The 13,620-nt window shown below is 45.1% G+C and overlaps 2 protein-coding genes across 2 annotated transcripts in view; both read left to right on the top strand.

The window, feature by feature from the left end:
- ehbp1 (EH domain binding protein 1) overlaps positions 1-4,484 on the top strand; it is a 126,658-nt gene extending 122,174 nt beyond the window's left edge. Inside the window, exons 22-23 of the mRNA XM_079229598.1 lie at positions 2,700-2,814; positions 3,550-4,484. Coding sequence (XP_079085724.1) covers positions 2,700-2,814; positions 3,550-3,640 — 206 coding nt within the window. The 3' untranslated portion in view covers positions 3,641-4,484. The remainder of the gene's footprint in view (positions 1-2,699; positions 2,815-3,549) is intronic.
- Positions 4,485-10,123: 5,639 nt separating this feature from the next.
- otx1 (orthodenticle homeobox 1) lies at positions 10,124-13,184 on the top strand (the record flags this gene model as incomplete). Its single annotated transcript, XM_079230292.1, has 3 exons — positions 10,124-10,220; positions 11,112-11,263; positions 12,372-13,184. The coding sequence occupies 3 exons, from the start codon at positions 10,124-10,126 to the stop codon at positions 13,146-13,148; spliced, it is 1,026 nt and encodes a 341-aa protein (XP_079086418.1). The 3' UTR covers positions 13,149-13,184.
- Positions 13,185-13,620: the final 436 nt, after the last annotated feature.

The following is a 13,620-nucleotide window of genomic DNA, read 5'->3' as shown; positions in this document are numbered from 1 at the left end:
AGCTCGAACGCCCTCCTCCCAGTCTTTAACCTCTCTCTCTGGGAGGCGGGGCTTAGCCGGTGGGCGGGGCTCTGAGCGGCTGCAGGCGGTGTTGTTTGTTCCCGGGTGTCTGGTTACCCAGCATGCTCTGGTGTTGCCTGGTCACGTCTCTCATCGGCTGTCTTTATTGTTTACCTTCCTAATGAGGGGGGTGGGACTCTGCGCCGTTTGATTGACAGCCGTGTGCTCAGCCCCCCACCCCCACCCTGACCCCCACCCCCCCACCAGGACTTTGGCTTCTTGGCTGAGATGTGCTCTGAAGGAGAAGGAGGGCCGGATTAAGAAGAAAGGCTTCTTTTTTTTAACATACCTCTCTGTGTTGTGTTTTTTTTTGTGGGCCGGCCTTGTGGAGAAAGAGAGGATTGTGGGAAAGAGTGTGGAGTTATGGCGGATATGGATTCACATTCCTGGCTCACAATTATCTCAAGATGACGACTCATCTGCTCTTTAGACTCTTATTCACTTATTATGAAGTTATTTGTCGAAGCCGGAGGAGAGTAGATGTGCTTCTCTGAGAAGAAGAAGAAAGGGAAGGAAGGAAGGAAGGAAAGGAAGAGAGGAACCTAGAGAGCCAAATAATGTGTTCATTTCGCTCTGTGGTCGACTTCAAAGGGCCGAGCGGAGCCCAATGAAGAGAGAGAGAGCAGACCTTTAGACCAACACACTGGGCCCAGCGTGACACACTCACACACACACACACACACACACACACACACACACACACACACACACACACACACACACACACACAGCCTGACTGCCGCAATTTTACTCAACTTACTGTGGCTTTAATAAATCCACACTTATTTTGGGAGTGACATTTTACAACATTCCTTTTATTCTGGAATCAATAGGTGATTCAATATTGATGGAGGTGAAGGCGTTTGAGTTCTATTATTATTGTTGTATCATATTATTATATAATAAAGATGGAGGGTTTAGAGGGACGAGTTTCAGGCTAAATTCCGTTTCTTTTTGTGCCATTTCCTGTTAAGTAGCTAAGTAGATGCTGTGTTGTTGTTGTTTTAATTGAAGAGAAAGGAGGTAAACAAACTAGTTGTGTTGTTGTTGTGTTGGTGAATGTGGAGCTAAGGGCGCCAGGCGGATATTTGAGCCCCAGGGGGAGTGAAGCTCCCTCCCTCAGGGGGAGGCTGAGGGGATTTGGATCCTGGACCCACCTGAACCCACAGAGTCTCACAGGGACCCACCTGGACCCTGTGAGGCCCTGTGGGGCCACTTCCTGTAGAGACCCGGAGAACGGAGACGGGAGTCAGGGCTCACCTATTTGTTTGTTTGGCTTTTAGAAGCTTGTGTTTATTTACATGTTTCATGAGAGGAAGAGTCTTTACTCTTAAATGGAAACAGAAACCTAGTTTCACTGGATGAAGATGAATTTTACTGGAACAAGCGTTTCCTCCTCAATGCACACAACAGTATCCTCAAGGTGTGTTTACTCGGGTCCACACACACACACACAACCTGCCGGAGTGTGTGTGTACACACTCGTCTATACGTGGAACTGGTCTGGGCTCCGCAGTCCAGCAGGTTAAGAACCAAAGTGTCCGAGCAGATCGCTTACAGTCCTTAACGTCCACAAAATAAAAACTGTTCCAACAGAGGAACGTTTCTCTCCCGGAGGATCCGAGTTGACGCTTCCTAGAAACGTTCCTTTAGTTCATCTAGAAACGTTCCTTTAGTTCATCTAGAAACGTTCCTTTAGTTCATCTAGAAACGTTCCTTTAGTTCATCTAGATCGTTCCTTTAGTTCATCTAGAAACGTTCCTTTAGTTCATCTAGAAACGTTCCTTTAGTTCATCTAGATCGTTCCTTTAGTTCATCTAGAAACGTTCCTTTAGTTCATCTAAAAACGTTCCTTTAGTTTGTCTAGAAACGTTCCTTTAGTTCGTCTAGAAACGTTCCTTTAGTTTGTCTAGAAACGTTCCTTTAGTTCATCTAGAAACGTTCCTTTAGTTCATCTAGAAACGTTCCTTTAGTTTGTCTAGAAACGTTCCTTTAGTTCATCTAGAAACGTTCCTTTAGTTCATCTAGAAACGTTCCTTTAGTTCATCTAGAAACGTTCCTTTAGTTCATCTAGAAACGTTCCTTTAGTTTGTCTAGAAACGTTCCTTTAGTTTGTCTAGAAACGTTCCTTTAGTTCGTCTAGAAACGTTCCTTTAGTTCGTCTAGAAACGTTCCTTTAGTTTGTCTAGAAACGTTCCTTTAGTTCATCTAGAAACGTTCCTTTAGTTCATCTAGATCGTTCCTTTAGTTCATCTAGAAACGTTCCTTTAGTTCATCTAGAAACGTTCCTTTAGTTCATCTAGAAACGTTCCTTTAGTTCATCTTGATCGTTCCTTTAGTTCATCTAGAAACGTTCCTTTAGTTCATCTAGATCGTTCCTTTAGTTCATCTAGAAACGTTCCTTTAGTTCATCTAGATCGTTCCTTTAGTTCATCTAGAAACGTTCCTTTAGTTCATCTAGATCGTTCCTTTAGTTCATCTAGAAACGTTCCTTTAGTTCATCTAGATCGTTCCTCTAGAAACGTTCCTTTAGTTCATCTAGATCGTTCCTCTAGAAACGTTCCTTTAGTTCGTCTCCAACTCGTCCAAAAAGAAGAGCGTCCGGTGAAAGGTGTGATTCCTGGTCTCTGTGGTTGCAGACTGGCAGAAGACGGAGGCCCAGAAGAGACGGGAGCAGCTGCTGCTGGATGAACTGGTCATACTGGTCAACAAGCGGGACGCGCTGGTGCGGGACCTGGACGCCCAGGAGAAACAGTGAGTTACCCACAATCCTCCTGACACACAACACAAGTTACCCACAATCCTCCTGACACACAACACGGTCTAAGAACATGACGTCCAACAGACGGTTTCCAGAAGGTTCCTTAGGAACAGAAACCGTAGACTTAGAGGAACATGTTGCGTTCGTCCGGCGGCGGCGACATGACGGTGGCATGTTTGCGGCATGTCGTCGGCATGCCGCAAACACTGGCATGACGGCGGCACACCGGCATGACGGGGGCATGTTTGCGGCATGTCGTCGGCATGGCGGCAACACACCGGCATGGCGGCGACACATTGGCATGACGCCGGAACACCAGCATGACGGCGGCACACCATCATGGAGGCGACACACCGACATGACGGTGGCATAGCGGCGGCACACCGTCATGGCGGCGGCTTATTGGCATGACGGTGGCATGTCGGCCACACGCCGGCATGGCGGCCACACGCCGGCATGGCGGCGACATGGCGGCCACACGCCGGCATGGCGGCCACACGCCGGCGTGGCGGCCACACGCCGGCGTGGCGGCCACACGCCGGCATGGCGGTGGCATAGCGGCGGCACACTGGCATGTCGGCGACACACCGTCATGGCGGCGTGAGGTCGGATCCCCCCTCTCCTCTGGCGTTAGGCCACCTGACAGGCGGTATAGTGGCACCGTGTGTGTGTGTGTGTGTGTACCACTCCCCCCTTACACACCTGACCTCTTGACCTCTGCCCCTCAGGGCCGAGGAGGAGGACGAGCACCTGGAGAGAACGCTGGAGCAGAACAAAGGAAAGATGGCCAAGAAAGAGGAGAAGTGCGTCCTTCAGTGAAACACAACCGACACATGTAGCCGATAAGAGAAATGTACCGTCATTATTATCACGATTATGGATATTATTATTATTTGATAGTGGCTCCTCTGTTTGAATCCTGATCCGGTTGTTTTTGTCTCCATCAAAAGAAGCGTAGAGACTTTATGAACTCAAACTGTTCTCCACTTTACTCTTTGAGCGGTACGAGATGTTGTGAACAGAGACGTGACGGCCGCCCAGTCGGCTTGAGGTACAGCACAACTGGGCTTAATGGGAGGGAGGGGGGTTACGTTTCCTTTTTCCTTGTTTCCTTTCATCATGAGGAGGAGACGACGCTGCAGTTGGACTTTTAAAAGAAGAAGAAAAGAGTTTTCAAGCTCCTTCGTTACTTGACTGTCTTTTTATTTTTGTGTTTTTACGTGTAAAATATCGTACATGGGGGTGCATTCATAAATCTTAACTTTACTTTTTTTTTTTTTTTTGTCTTTGCTTGAAAGCAGTTTTACCAAAAGAAAGAATTAGTTTAAGAAAAAAAAGATAATAATTATCATGTTGTATATTTGCGTCACTGATCTGATTAATGCTTAAAAATGCTTTTTTTTTTTTTTTTTTTTTTCAGGATTCATGCAGTCAAAAACAAAAAAATATATATATTATTATTTATTGCCATTTGTACTTTTTAAGCTGCTTGTAAGTGAACCATCACGTCTCACGCGTCATTTTTGCGCGACAACTTTTTGGTTTTGTATTTATTGTGTTCTGAAGAAGAGGAAATGTCTCCACTGAGCTCAGTGTTCCTGTTTATTTATTCCAGTGTCATAACCCACCTTCAATAATAAAGTCCTTATGATTTCATACTCCAGACGGCGCGTGGCCTGTTTTTACCCCGGCGCGTGTTCTCCATTCACAGCATTGTTTTTCACATTTCATGTTGTATTTTATTCATATAATTGCACATTGTGCCAGATATCTAAACGCCGTGTCGCTGCACCTTCACCTTTCTTTCTTTCGGCCCGTGAACTTATTGAAACGCTCATAAATGGCCTCGCATCACATCCCGCGTGTTATTCGGCGCTGCGTTCAATTCCCCCGAGACTCGCGCGCGTCTATAAATTAAAATTTGTGTTTTTTTGTTGAGTTAGTTTGAGGCGCTGAGCGGCTTCCTCCGAGGAAGATTAGAGGAATCACTTTGTACCGAGCAGATGTTTCTTCTGTCTTCCTCTCCGAGGGGGTCGGTCACGCGCTCGGTCACGCGCAACCACGAGATGGACATAACCAAATAATAGTAATTTTTACATGCAGGAAAATAATATTCCACCACTTTTTAAATGTGCCCTTGTGCACTACTTTTCTGAAGTCGGAGGTGAAAAACCCTGCGCGCTCCTCGCGCCCCGCAGGCGGCCGCGCGTCCCCGATAGAGCGCGCAGATCCGTAGTGACAGCAGACGTCCTCCCGGCCTTTCTGCTACTTTCAGACATTAATTTGCTGATTCGTTTTCTTCTCTGCACGTGCACTTTATATATACACACACACACACACACACACACACACACACACACACACACACACACACACCCCGAGGCGCTTTTTGTTTTACTTCGTATTCCGGCGCGTAATGTGGAGAAGAAAAGCAGAGAGAGACCAACACGGTGGAGGACTGGTTTCTCCCTGTGTGTGTGTGTGTGTGTGTGTGTGTGTGCGTGTGTGTGCGTGTGCGTGTGAGAGAGGAACCCTTTAAAAATGATTCACAGCTCCCGTCTCTTCTGCGCGGATTTAAACGCGATATATAAATAATTGAGTTTAGTTTGTAGATTTTTCGTAAATGTTCCTGCGCAAAACTTAACTTTAACTCCTAAAGTTCTGACGTCTGTTTCTCTTAAAATCATCTTAAAATCCATATATATATATATATATATATATATATATATATATATATATATATATATATATATATATATATATATATATATATATATATAATCCACTCAATGTATTAACAACCTAAATATGTGTTTAAATACAATTACGTAAAGTCCTCATGAAAATAAGTATGATATATCTATATTTTCAAGGTGCATTTCCAGGGTGAATGACGAGCAGAATGCCCCGTCTTACCTCCGTAACGTTCCCGTTGAAGCAGCACGAGCCCAGCCTTTTGGAGACGTTCCTGCTCCTTGGTGAGCGCGCGCCGCTGCTGCGCGCCGCGGCTCTTCAGCAGAATGGATTATCTCCTCGCTTTGATGTCTCCGGCCTCACAGGTGCTGCGCGGCCTCCGCTCCGTCCTCCTCTCCAAACACACACACACACACAAAAAGCGCTGCACCTGAGGGAGCCCGGGTCTCCGCGCGCGGCGACGGGGCTGCGACACTCTGCGTGTTTTCTGCATCTTGGTTTTAATAATCAGCAGCGACAACATCCCGCAGACCCTTTGCTCACATCCCGCCGCTGAAGGGACGGAACTTCCCCCTCCTCTCCTCGCGCCTAATCCAGGCTTTACCAGCTCAGCATTAAGGAAAATTCAACTGCAATTTGGGATTAGACAAAATACTCTTATTACAAAAGGTTGGTGCAACTTGATAACTTGATACTTGTTCAGTGGGTTTATCTCATGGGTTCTACTCCCATCCAGAGAGGAGGAGGAGGAGGGGAACAAGAAATGTAGGAAATGTCAGAATAACACCAATCTTTTGTGTTGCAGGGCCATATTTGTTGAATGGCCTTTTTGCATAATTTAACTCTGTGTGTGTGAGGAGGGGTGATGGTATTTCGGGCCCTCTGACTGCTCGGCCTTCAGATGTGGTGAATAAATGAATAAAACACGGTGCGTAAAGGTGTTTGACCTCCAGTCAGCAGCCGGACAACACAAACCTCCCACTCCCCTGAAACACGTCCTTTTACGACACATTTGTCCCTGTACGTCACCTCTGTTCATGTGTTCACATCGGTATAGATGTAACACTCACTCTGTCCACATTGCGCTGATTTTACGTTTTGACTTCGTGCGTAAAAAAACAAGTCATGGATAGACTGTGTGTGTGTGTTAAGGTGCGTGTACGTGCCCTCAAGCAGCATCAGGCCTTCACGCACAACCTGGTCGACTATTGATGTCTAAGTTTCTCTGTCAAAGTGCTCCCGTCGATGTCTTTTAAGGCCTCCACTTTGATCCTCCTCCTCGTCCTCTTCCTCTCTCACACACACACACACACACACACACACACACACACACACACACACACACACACACGTAAATATGTCATTTCCATCCTCAGCTCACTTTCAGCTCGGGCCTCGTTTACAGAAGTTGGTGTTTTTTTTACGCAGAGATCCACAAAGGAGATCCGCGCCGGGCTGCGACCCTCTGACTCCAAAAGAAGCCGTGTGTTGTGGGTTAAAAACACATCGACGCACAAAGTGCAGGATTTAATTCAGGGACCGCAGCTTTTTGCTGCTGATGTTTCTTCTTCCTCCGCAGCGGGTTTGAGGTCTATCCCTATTAAACTTTACGTCAGCCATCTCAAATGTAATTCTAAATGGGGATTAGACCTCATTAATATTCATGAGGACTGGTGTGTGTGTGGAGAGAGAGGAGAGGGGGTGGGGGTGTATCACAATAAAATCAAAATGGATAAATGTAACTTCTTTCCTCTGTTTTTTCTATTTTTGATTCCTCCTTTTTTGGGGAATAAACCATAAACTAATAACAACGAATTAATTCTCGGCGTTGCAGGAAATGTGTTTTCTGCTGTTGATAAAATAAAATGCAGTTCTCTGTCAAACTAAACCTCGTTTACACGTTTTAACCCTGAACGCAGCCGTTTCCCCTTCAGTGCGTTTCCCTTGACGAGGCGCGTTCACGGAGCCAGAAAGCAGCTCGGATTAAAGAATAAAAAGGTTTTGGTTGCTGGGAAAGGAGCCGGTGTAGTTATTAGACCGGACTCGATGCCTCCATTGCATCCGCGTGCAAAAAACAATACAAAATAAAAATATTTCTATAAAATATCTTCTTAAATTCCGTGTTTTCTAGGCGCACGTGAACCCGCGTTCTCCCGCAGGCCCGAAACATTTCCATCTTTTCGTCTCTTTGGTTCTTCTGGTCTCGGGACCGAGAGGGGAGGGGAGAGGGGAGAAGTGGGCGTGTCTTTCCCGGCTGCCACCGCGGCGCCCCATAGAGGCGCGGGGCGGAGGGAAGGTGATCAATCTCCATCCGTCTCCAGAAATCACCTTAACTCTCTGACAGGCAGCCACGAGCCCCTGAAAGCAAATGAGTTTGATTTATTTGGCTGCAGAAAAGCACCCGGAACCGCACCGAGGACGCGGCGCCGCCCCGCGCGCTCAGACCTGCGTGTTTCTGCGCGATGCCGCGCGCTGCTGTTTGTTTTTGAGGCAGTCGGCCGCCGCGTGAGTTTTGAGCCCCGCAGACTTCCCGCTGCTGGATAATTTATTTTTACTGCCGCGCGCGTCTCGTGGAGGAAGAGCTCGAGAGGAGACGAGGAGGGAGTAACACCAGGTAACGAGTCTTCTTCTTCTTCTTCTTCTCTCTTTGCGCCTTTAGCGTGTTTCTACCCTCTGTGCGCCATTAGGAGCGCAAAAGTGTCAAAAGTCACTTTTTCAAAACATTTCCTCGTCGTTTAAACTGCGACATGAGTCTTCAGTGCGCAGCTCTGCGCGCTTCTTCAGCGGAAGATAAAATAACAACTTCCTTCAGATAATATTCATATTTCTATTCCAGTTCATTTCCTGCGAGTTCATTATTTTATTTAAATTATTATTATTATTTGAGAGCAATTGGCCATTAAAGTGATTGAAGCACTTAGTAGATAATTGGAGAGGCGTGTTTTGTGTTTTTTTTGTTAATTTATTTCCAGATAAGAGCCTCTGACGCGCTCCCCCGGAGCTCTCATCTACATTCTAATGGACTTCATTTGCACCGGGACCTGGTCTCCCTCTGGAGCTCTTTGTTAACTAAACTCTCATCTGCGTTTTAAACTTGTGTTTTATTATGAATCAAACTTTGTGATCAGTTTCTAGATTCCTCTCCGTTAAAGAAAAGCCTCCATCCGGATGATCAGAGTTTCCTAATTGTTTACATGTTTTATTGAATTAGGATTAAAATGCATTCAGTTTATTCTCTTTAGTCGGATGAGGAGTTATTATATTTCCCCCCAAAATAAATCTTTAATTCAGTTGTATTTACTGAGGAAAACAAACAGAAGTTAAACAAAAGTATGCTGGGCCTTTTTTAAATTATAGCCTCATAATTAATAACACGGGATCAGATGACAATAATATCTGTGCTTCACTTAAAATATAAAGAAACTATTCATCTTTTAATTTGGTGGAAATCGTGATGTGAAGAAACGATTTCACTTTTTTTACTAAGAAGTTTGGTTATTTTCCCCTGAGCGTTAAAATAATGAATAATAATAATAACAGCAGACTAAAAGTTAATTAATTTGACAAACTAGTTAAATGTTTAGTGTGTTTTTATTCTGTTGATCTACGGGAGCTCGTTGAGGACAAAACACACAAAGTCTGACGACCTGAAACCAACAGAAAGACTTCAGACACACAGCTGTGATTTTATAGATTATCAAACATCATAATCCATCTTTATGCGCGTGTGTGTGCGCGTGTGTATGTGTGTGCAGGCCTACACACTAAACAGACATTTTACTCATAAGAGTTCTCTACTTTGAATGTTTGTTTTACTATAAAAACTCATTAAAACAAACCTGAGGAAAAGGTAAACGGAACAATAAATAATTCTGCGTTTTTATTCTCAATTTGAATCCTGATGAATTCCTTTCAGCGTTTTTATTTTTGACCTAGAAGCGACAAACATGTGGAATAATCTATTATTGAACATCACACTGCGTTACGTAATGGAGGCCGAAACGTTTTGATTTAATTATTAAAAGGATTTAAATCCCATATTAAAATAGTCTTTACAACATGTGAGATTAGAAATAAAGGTAATATTCTGCAGGTGCACTGATCAATAACACACACATACATGTGTAGACATTACATGTGTGTTGTTAATACACACATTTTCAGACCTCATTGACAAAAACTCTCATGAACTTGCGTCACTTTTCATTCTATCAGGATTAAAGTTAAAAATATGAAAACATGAACGCAGTTTGGTCTGAGAGTTAAAAAAATAACGTCGGTTGTGTTTCATTTTTATTTTCCTCCAGGTTTTTCTTGAGTTAAAAATATTCCTGAAGGGATTCGATGTGATTTTTCACTAATTCACGCGTTCACATCTCTTTGCTGCCACTAATTCATCACAATGTTATTTATGGAAACCAAACTATAAGGATGCCGAATAGAAGACGATGACAAAACCAGAGACATCGCAGTGAGTGCATCTCTGTACTGTTGGCTGACCGCTGTGTCCTGCAGGTTCTTGGATCTTTCCCCTGCTCCGTCAAGCTGCAGCATCGGGGGAAGCCGACCCACTGGCCGGAGCTGGGCGGATCCGTGAGCGCCTGCAGCATGATGTCCTACCTCAAGCAGCCGCCCTACGGCGTCAGCGGCCTGGGGCTCAGCGGCGCGGCCATGGACCTGCTGCACCCGTCCGTGGGCTACCCATGTAGGAGACGCGCACACACACATATACACACTCACACACACTTTTTAAACGACCAGTTTGGACCAGCAAGAGCTCCAGACGTCATGGAGAAAAATACTAAAATATCTGCAAATTCAGAATGATGTGTTTGGCTGTTAGGCCTCTAATAATAATAATAATAATAATAATAATAATATCGTTATTATCTGTATTTATTGTATTATTTGCATATGTATGATAACAGCTGTTGTTATGGTTCTTTATAATAATAGAAAATAATAAAGATGGGTTTTTGGCTGTTCGGCCTCTCATAATTATAATGTTCTTTTTTTACAATAACTATTATTCATATTTAAAATGAATGTTATTGGTATGGTTCTTCATTATTATTATAATATCGTTGTGTGTTTATTATAATAATAGTGGTTATTGTTTTAGTTCTTTATTATAATAATGTTTGGATGGCTTTCAAAAAGTTCCCAGTAAGGCAACAAACAAACCATGTCAAATAAAATGTTTAATTATAGCCTGAAGTAATTAGTCTAATAGTCTTCACATTCAGATGGTATTTAGTAATTAAACTGTTTATCTTCTACTGTTTTATTCCACTTTAAAAGGACATATTAAATATGCTTTAAGTTATTTCTCTTTATCAAAAAACTACAGTAAAGAAACTATAGCAAAAATAAACAATACTTTTTCTGGCTTAATAACGACAGTAATATATATTATTACATGTTTTTGAGGTGGTTTATAGTATTTTTGATGTGTTTCATAATGTTTTATGGTGTTTTTGAGGTTTTTTATAATGTTTTTGAGGTGTTTTATAATGTTTTATGGTGTTTTTGAGGTGTTTTTATAATGTTTTATCGTGTTTTTGATGAGTTTATAACGTTGCTCGTGTCTCCGCAGCCGCCGCCCGGAAGCAGCGCCGCGAGCGGACCACCTTCACCCGCACGCAGCTCGACATCCTGGAGTCTCTGTTCGGAAAGACCCGCTACCCGGACATCTTCATGCGGGAGGAGGTCGCCCTGAAGATCAACCTGCCGGAGTCCAGAGTCCAGGTGAGAAGAGACGCGATGAAAACGCACCGTGCGACGGCGTTATTGGGTCGCCATTACCGGCGCCATGTTGTTTTAACGTCACCGCAGACCGACCGTAACGTTTTATAAAACCAATTAGTTATTTGTGATTAATTAAAAAAGTTAGTTTGTTTTATGTGTTCCCTCTTTAAGAGCAGTAATTCAGTTTTAAACTAATTTAAATTAAAAAAGTTTTATATAAATTGAACTGACCGATGACGTCATTACGTGCTAATTAACACAACTAGCTAACTGTTAGCTAACAGGCTATGAGCCGACTTGTCCAGTCATATTTTGATACATATTTGATGGTATTTATACCAATGCATGTGACTAAAACGTACTTTATTGTGTATTCTACCAGGAGGATGATAACACTAATTAATGGGATGACTGTTTTAAGTGTAACAGGTTATTTCCGTTAAACGGTGACCAGGGGCAGTTTAACAGGGATGGTTGCGTTCAGGTGTCGTGGTTATTTATACAATCTCCTCGTTAGCACCTGTGTTCCTGTCAGAACTGCATCACCAACGAAACACAAAGGGTTCCAGATTAAAAAAAAATGTTCACATGATGTAAACAAAACGATTCACAGTTTTAAATCTTATTTGTAATCTGAATCAATCGACTATTTCCTGATTATTTAATGCGGCCTAACTGAAGTAATTTGATCTGAAATGTGGGATACGCCAAACAAATACTGCACAAGCAACTGACTGCTGTACGACAACGTAGAACAAATACTACTCTTGAAAGGCTTTAGGGGGAAACCAAGGCCTCTCTCTCTCACACACACACACACACACACACACACTGAGCTATTCTCAGAATGCGTGTGTGAAACTAAATGCTCTACATGATCCGACCCTCCCGGTGCTCTAGAGTTACCTTCTGTGTGGTGAAACCCAATCGCCTGTTATCTAAGCGCCGTCTACCGGGTATGAAATTGGACCCGCGGGCCGGTCCGAGCCAAGGGGCCGGGGTAGGAAATGAACCTCGGTGGGTTAATAACCCTCAATTTAGCTCCACGGAGTTGTTCCAGGTACTTTGTTGGGTTCTAACCCCTGGCCTGCGCTCCTGTGGGTTCTAGGTGTGGTTCAAGAACCGGCGGGCCAAGTGCCGCCAGCAGCAGCAGAGCGGCAGCAACGCCAAAGCCCGGCCGGCCAAGAAGAAGTCCTCCCCGGCCCGCGAGAGCACGGGCTCCGAGAGCAGCGGGCAGTTCACGCCGCCGGCCGTCTCCAGCGCGTCCTCGTCCTCCTCGTCGTCCGCCGGCGCCAACGCCAACCACTCGGGCCCGGCGGCGGCGGCGGCGGCGCTCGGCGGCACCTCCACCTCCATCGGCGCCGTCTCCTCCATCTGGAGCCCGGCCATCTCCCCCGGGAACGCCAACGCCGCCCCCGCGTCGGCGGCCCCGCTCCCCGACCCCGGCCCGGCCTCCAACGCCTCCTGCATGCAGCGCTCGATGCCGGGCGCCGCCGCCGCCGCCACCTCCTACCCGATGTCCTACAACCAGGCGGCGGGCGGCTACGGCCAGGGCTACCCGGCGCCGTCCGGCTCCTACTTCAGCGGCGTGGACTGCAGCTCCTACCTGGCGCCCATGCACTCGCACCACCACCCCCACCAGCTCAGCCCCATGGCGGCCTCCTCCATGCCGGGACACCCGCACCACCACATCGGCCAGTCGGCGGGGCACCACCACCACCACCACCACCACCAGGCCTACGGAGGCTCCGGCCTGGCCTTCAACTCCGCCGACTGCCTGGATTACAAAGAGCAGACTGCGGCCTCCTCGTGGAAGCTCAACTTTAACTCCACAGACTGCTTGGACTACAAGGACCAGGCCTCCTGGAGGTTCCAGGTCTTGTGATCAAGCCCCGCCCCTTTTCCTGCTCGCCAGCTCCCTCCTCTTCTTCCTCTTCTTTTCCCAGATTAGCTTGTTTTTCAAAAAAAAGACTAAAAGAGTTTATGAACCACGAGATCAGCAATCGGACTTTTTTTGTTTTTCGTCCTCCACGTCTTTTAAAAAAAAAGAAAAAAAAAAAAGAGGGAGAATCCCTCGACGTCAAAATGTTTTTATTTTTCATTTTCAAACCTCACTGGATGATTTTAAGAAAAACGAACGACAGAAAGTCATTTCAACCCGAGGAATATCTTCACCTCTTCACCTCCGAATCAAATCCTGTATAGTTTTTATTTCTGAAACTGGTTATTTTAGGATGACAGAGATCTTTAGTCAGCGAGGAGCTGAAATATGTAAATATGTATTTGGGTCAGTTACATTGACCATGTTTTTAGTTGGTGGTTTTTTTTTTTTTCTTCCGAATTTTAAATTGTTTTAT

This window comes from Taurulus bubalis, assembly GCF_910589615.1.
Source record: "Taurulus bubalis genome assembly, chromosome: 14".
Classification (NCBI taxonomy): domain Eukaryota; kingdom Metazoa; phylum Chordata; class Actinopteri; order Perciformes; family Cottidae; genus Taurulus; species Taurulus bubalis.
This window is presented reverse-complemented; position numbering and strand designations above follow the sequence as displayed.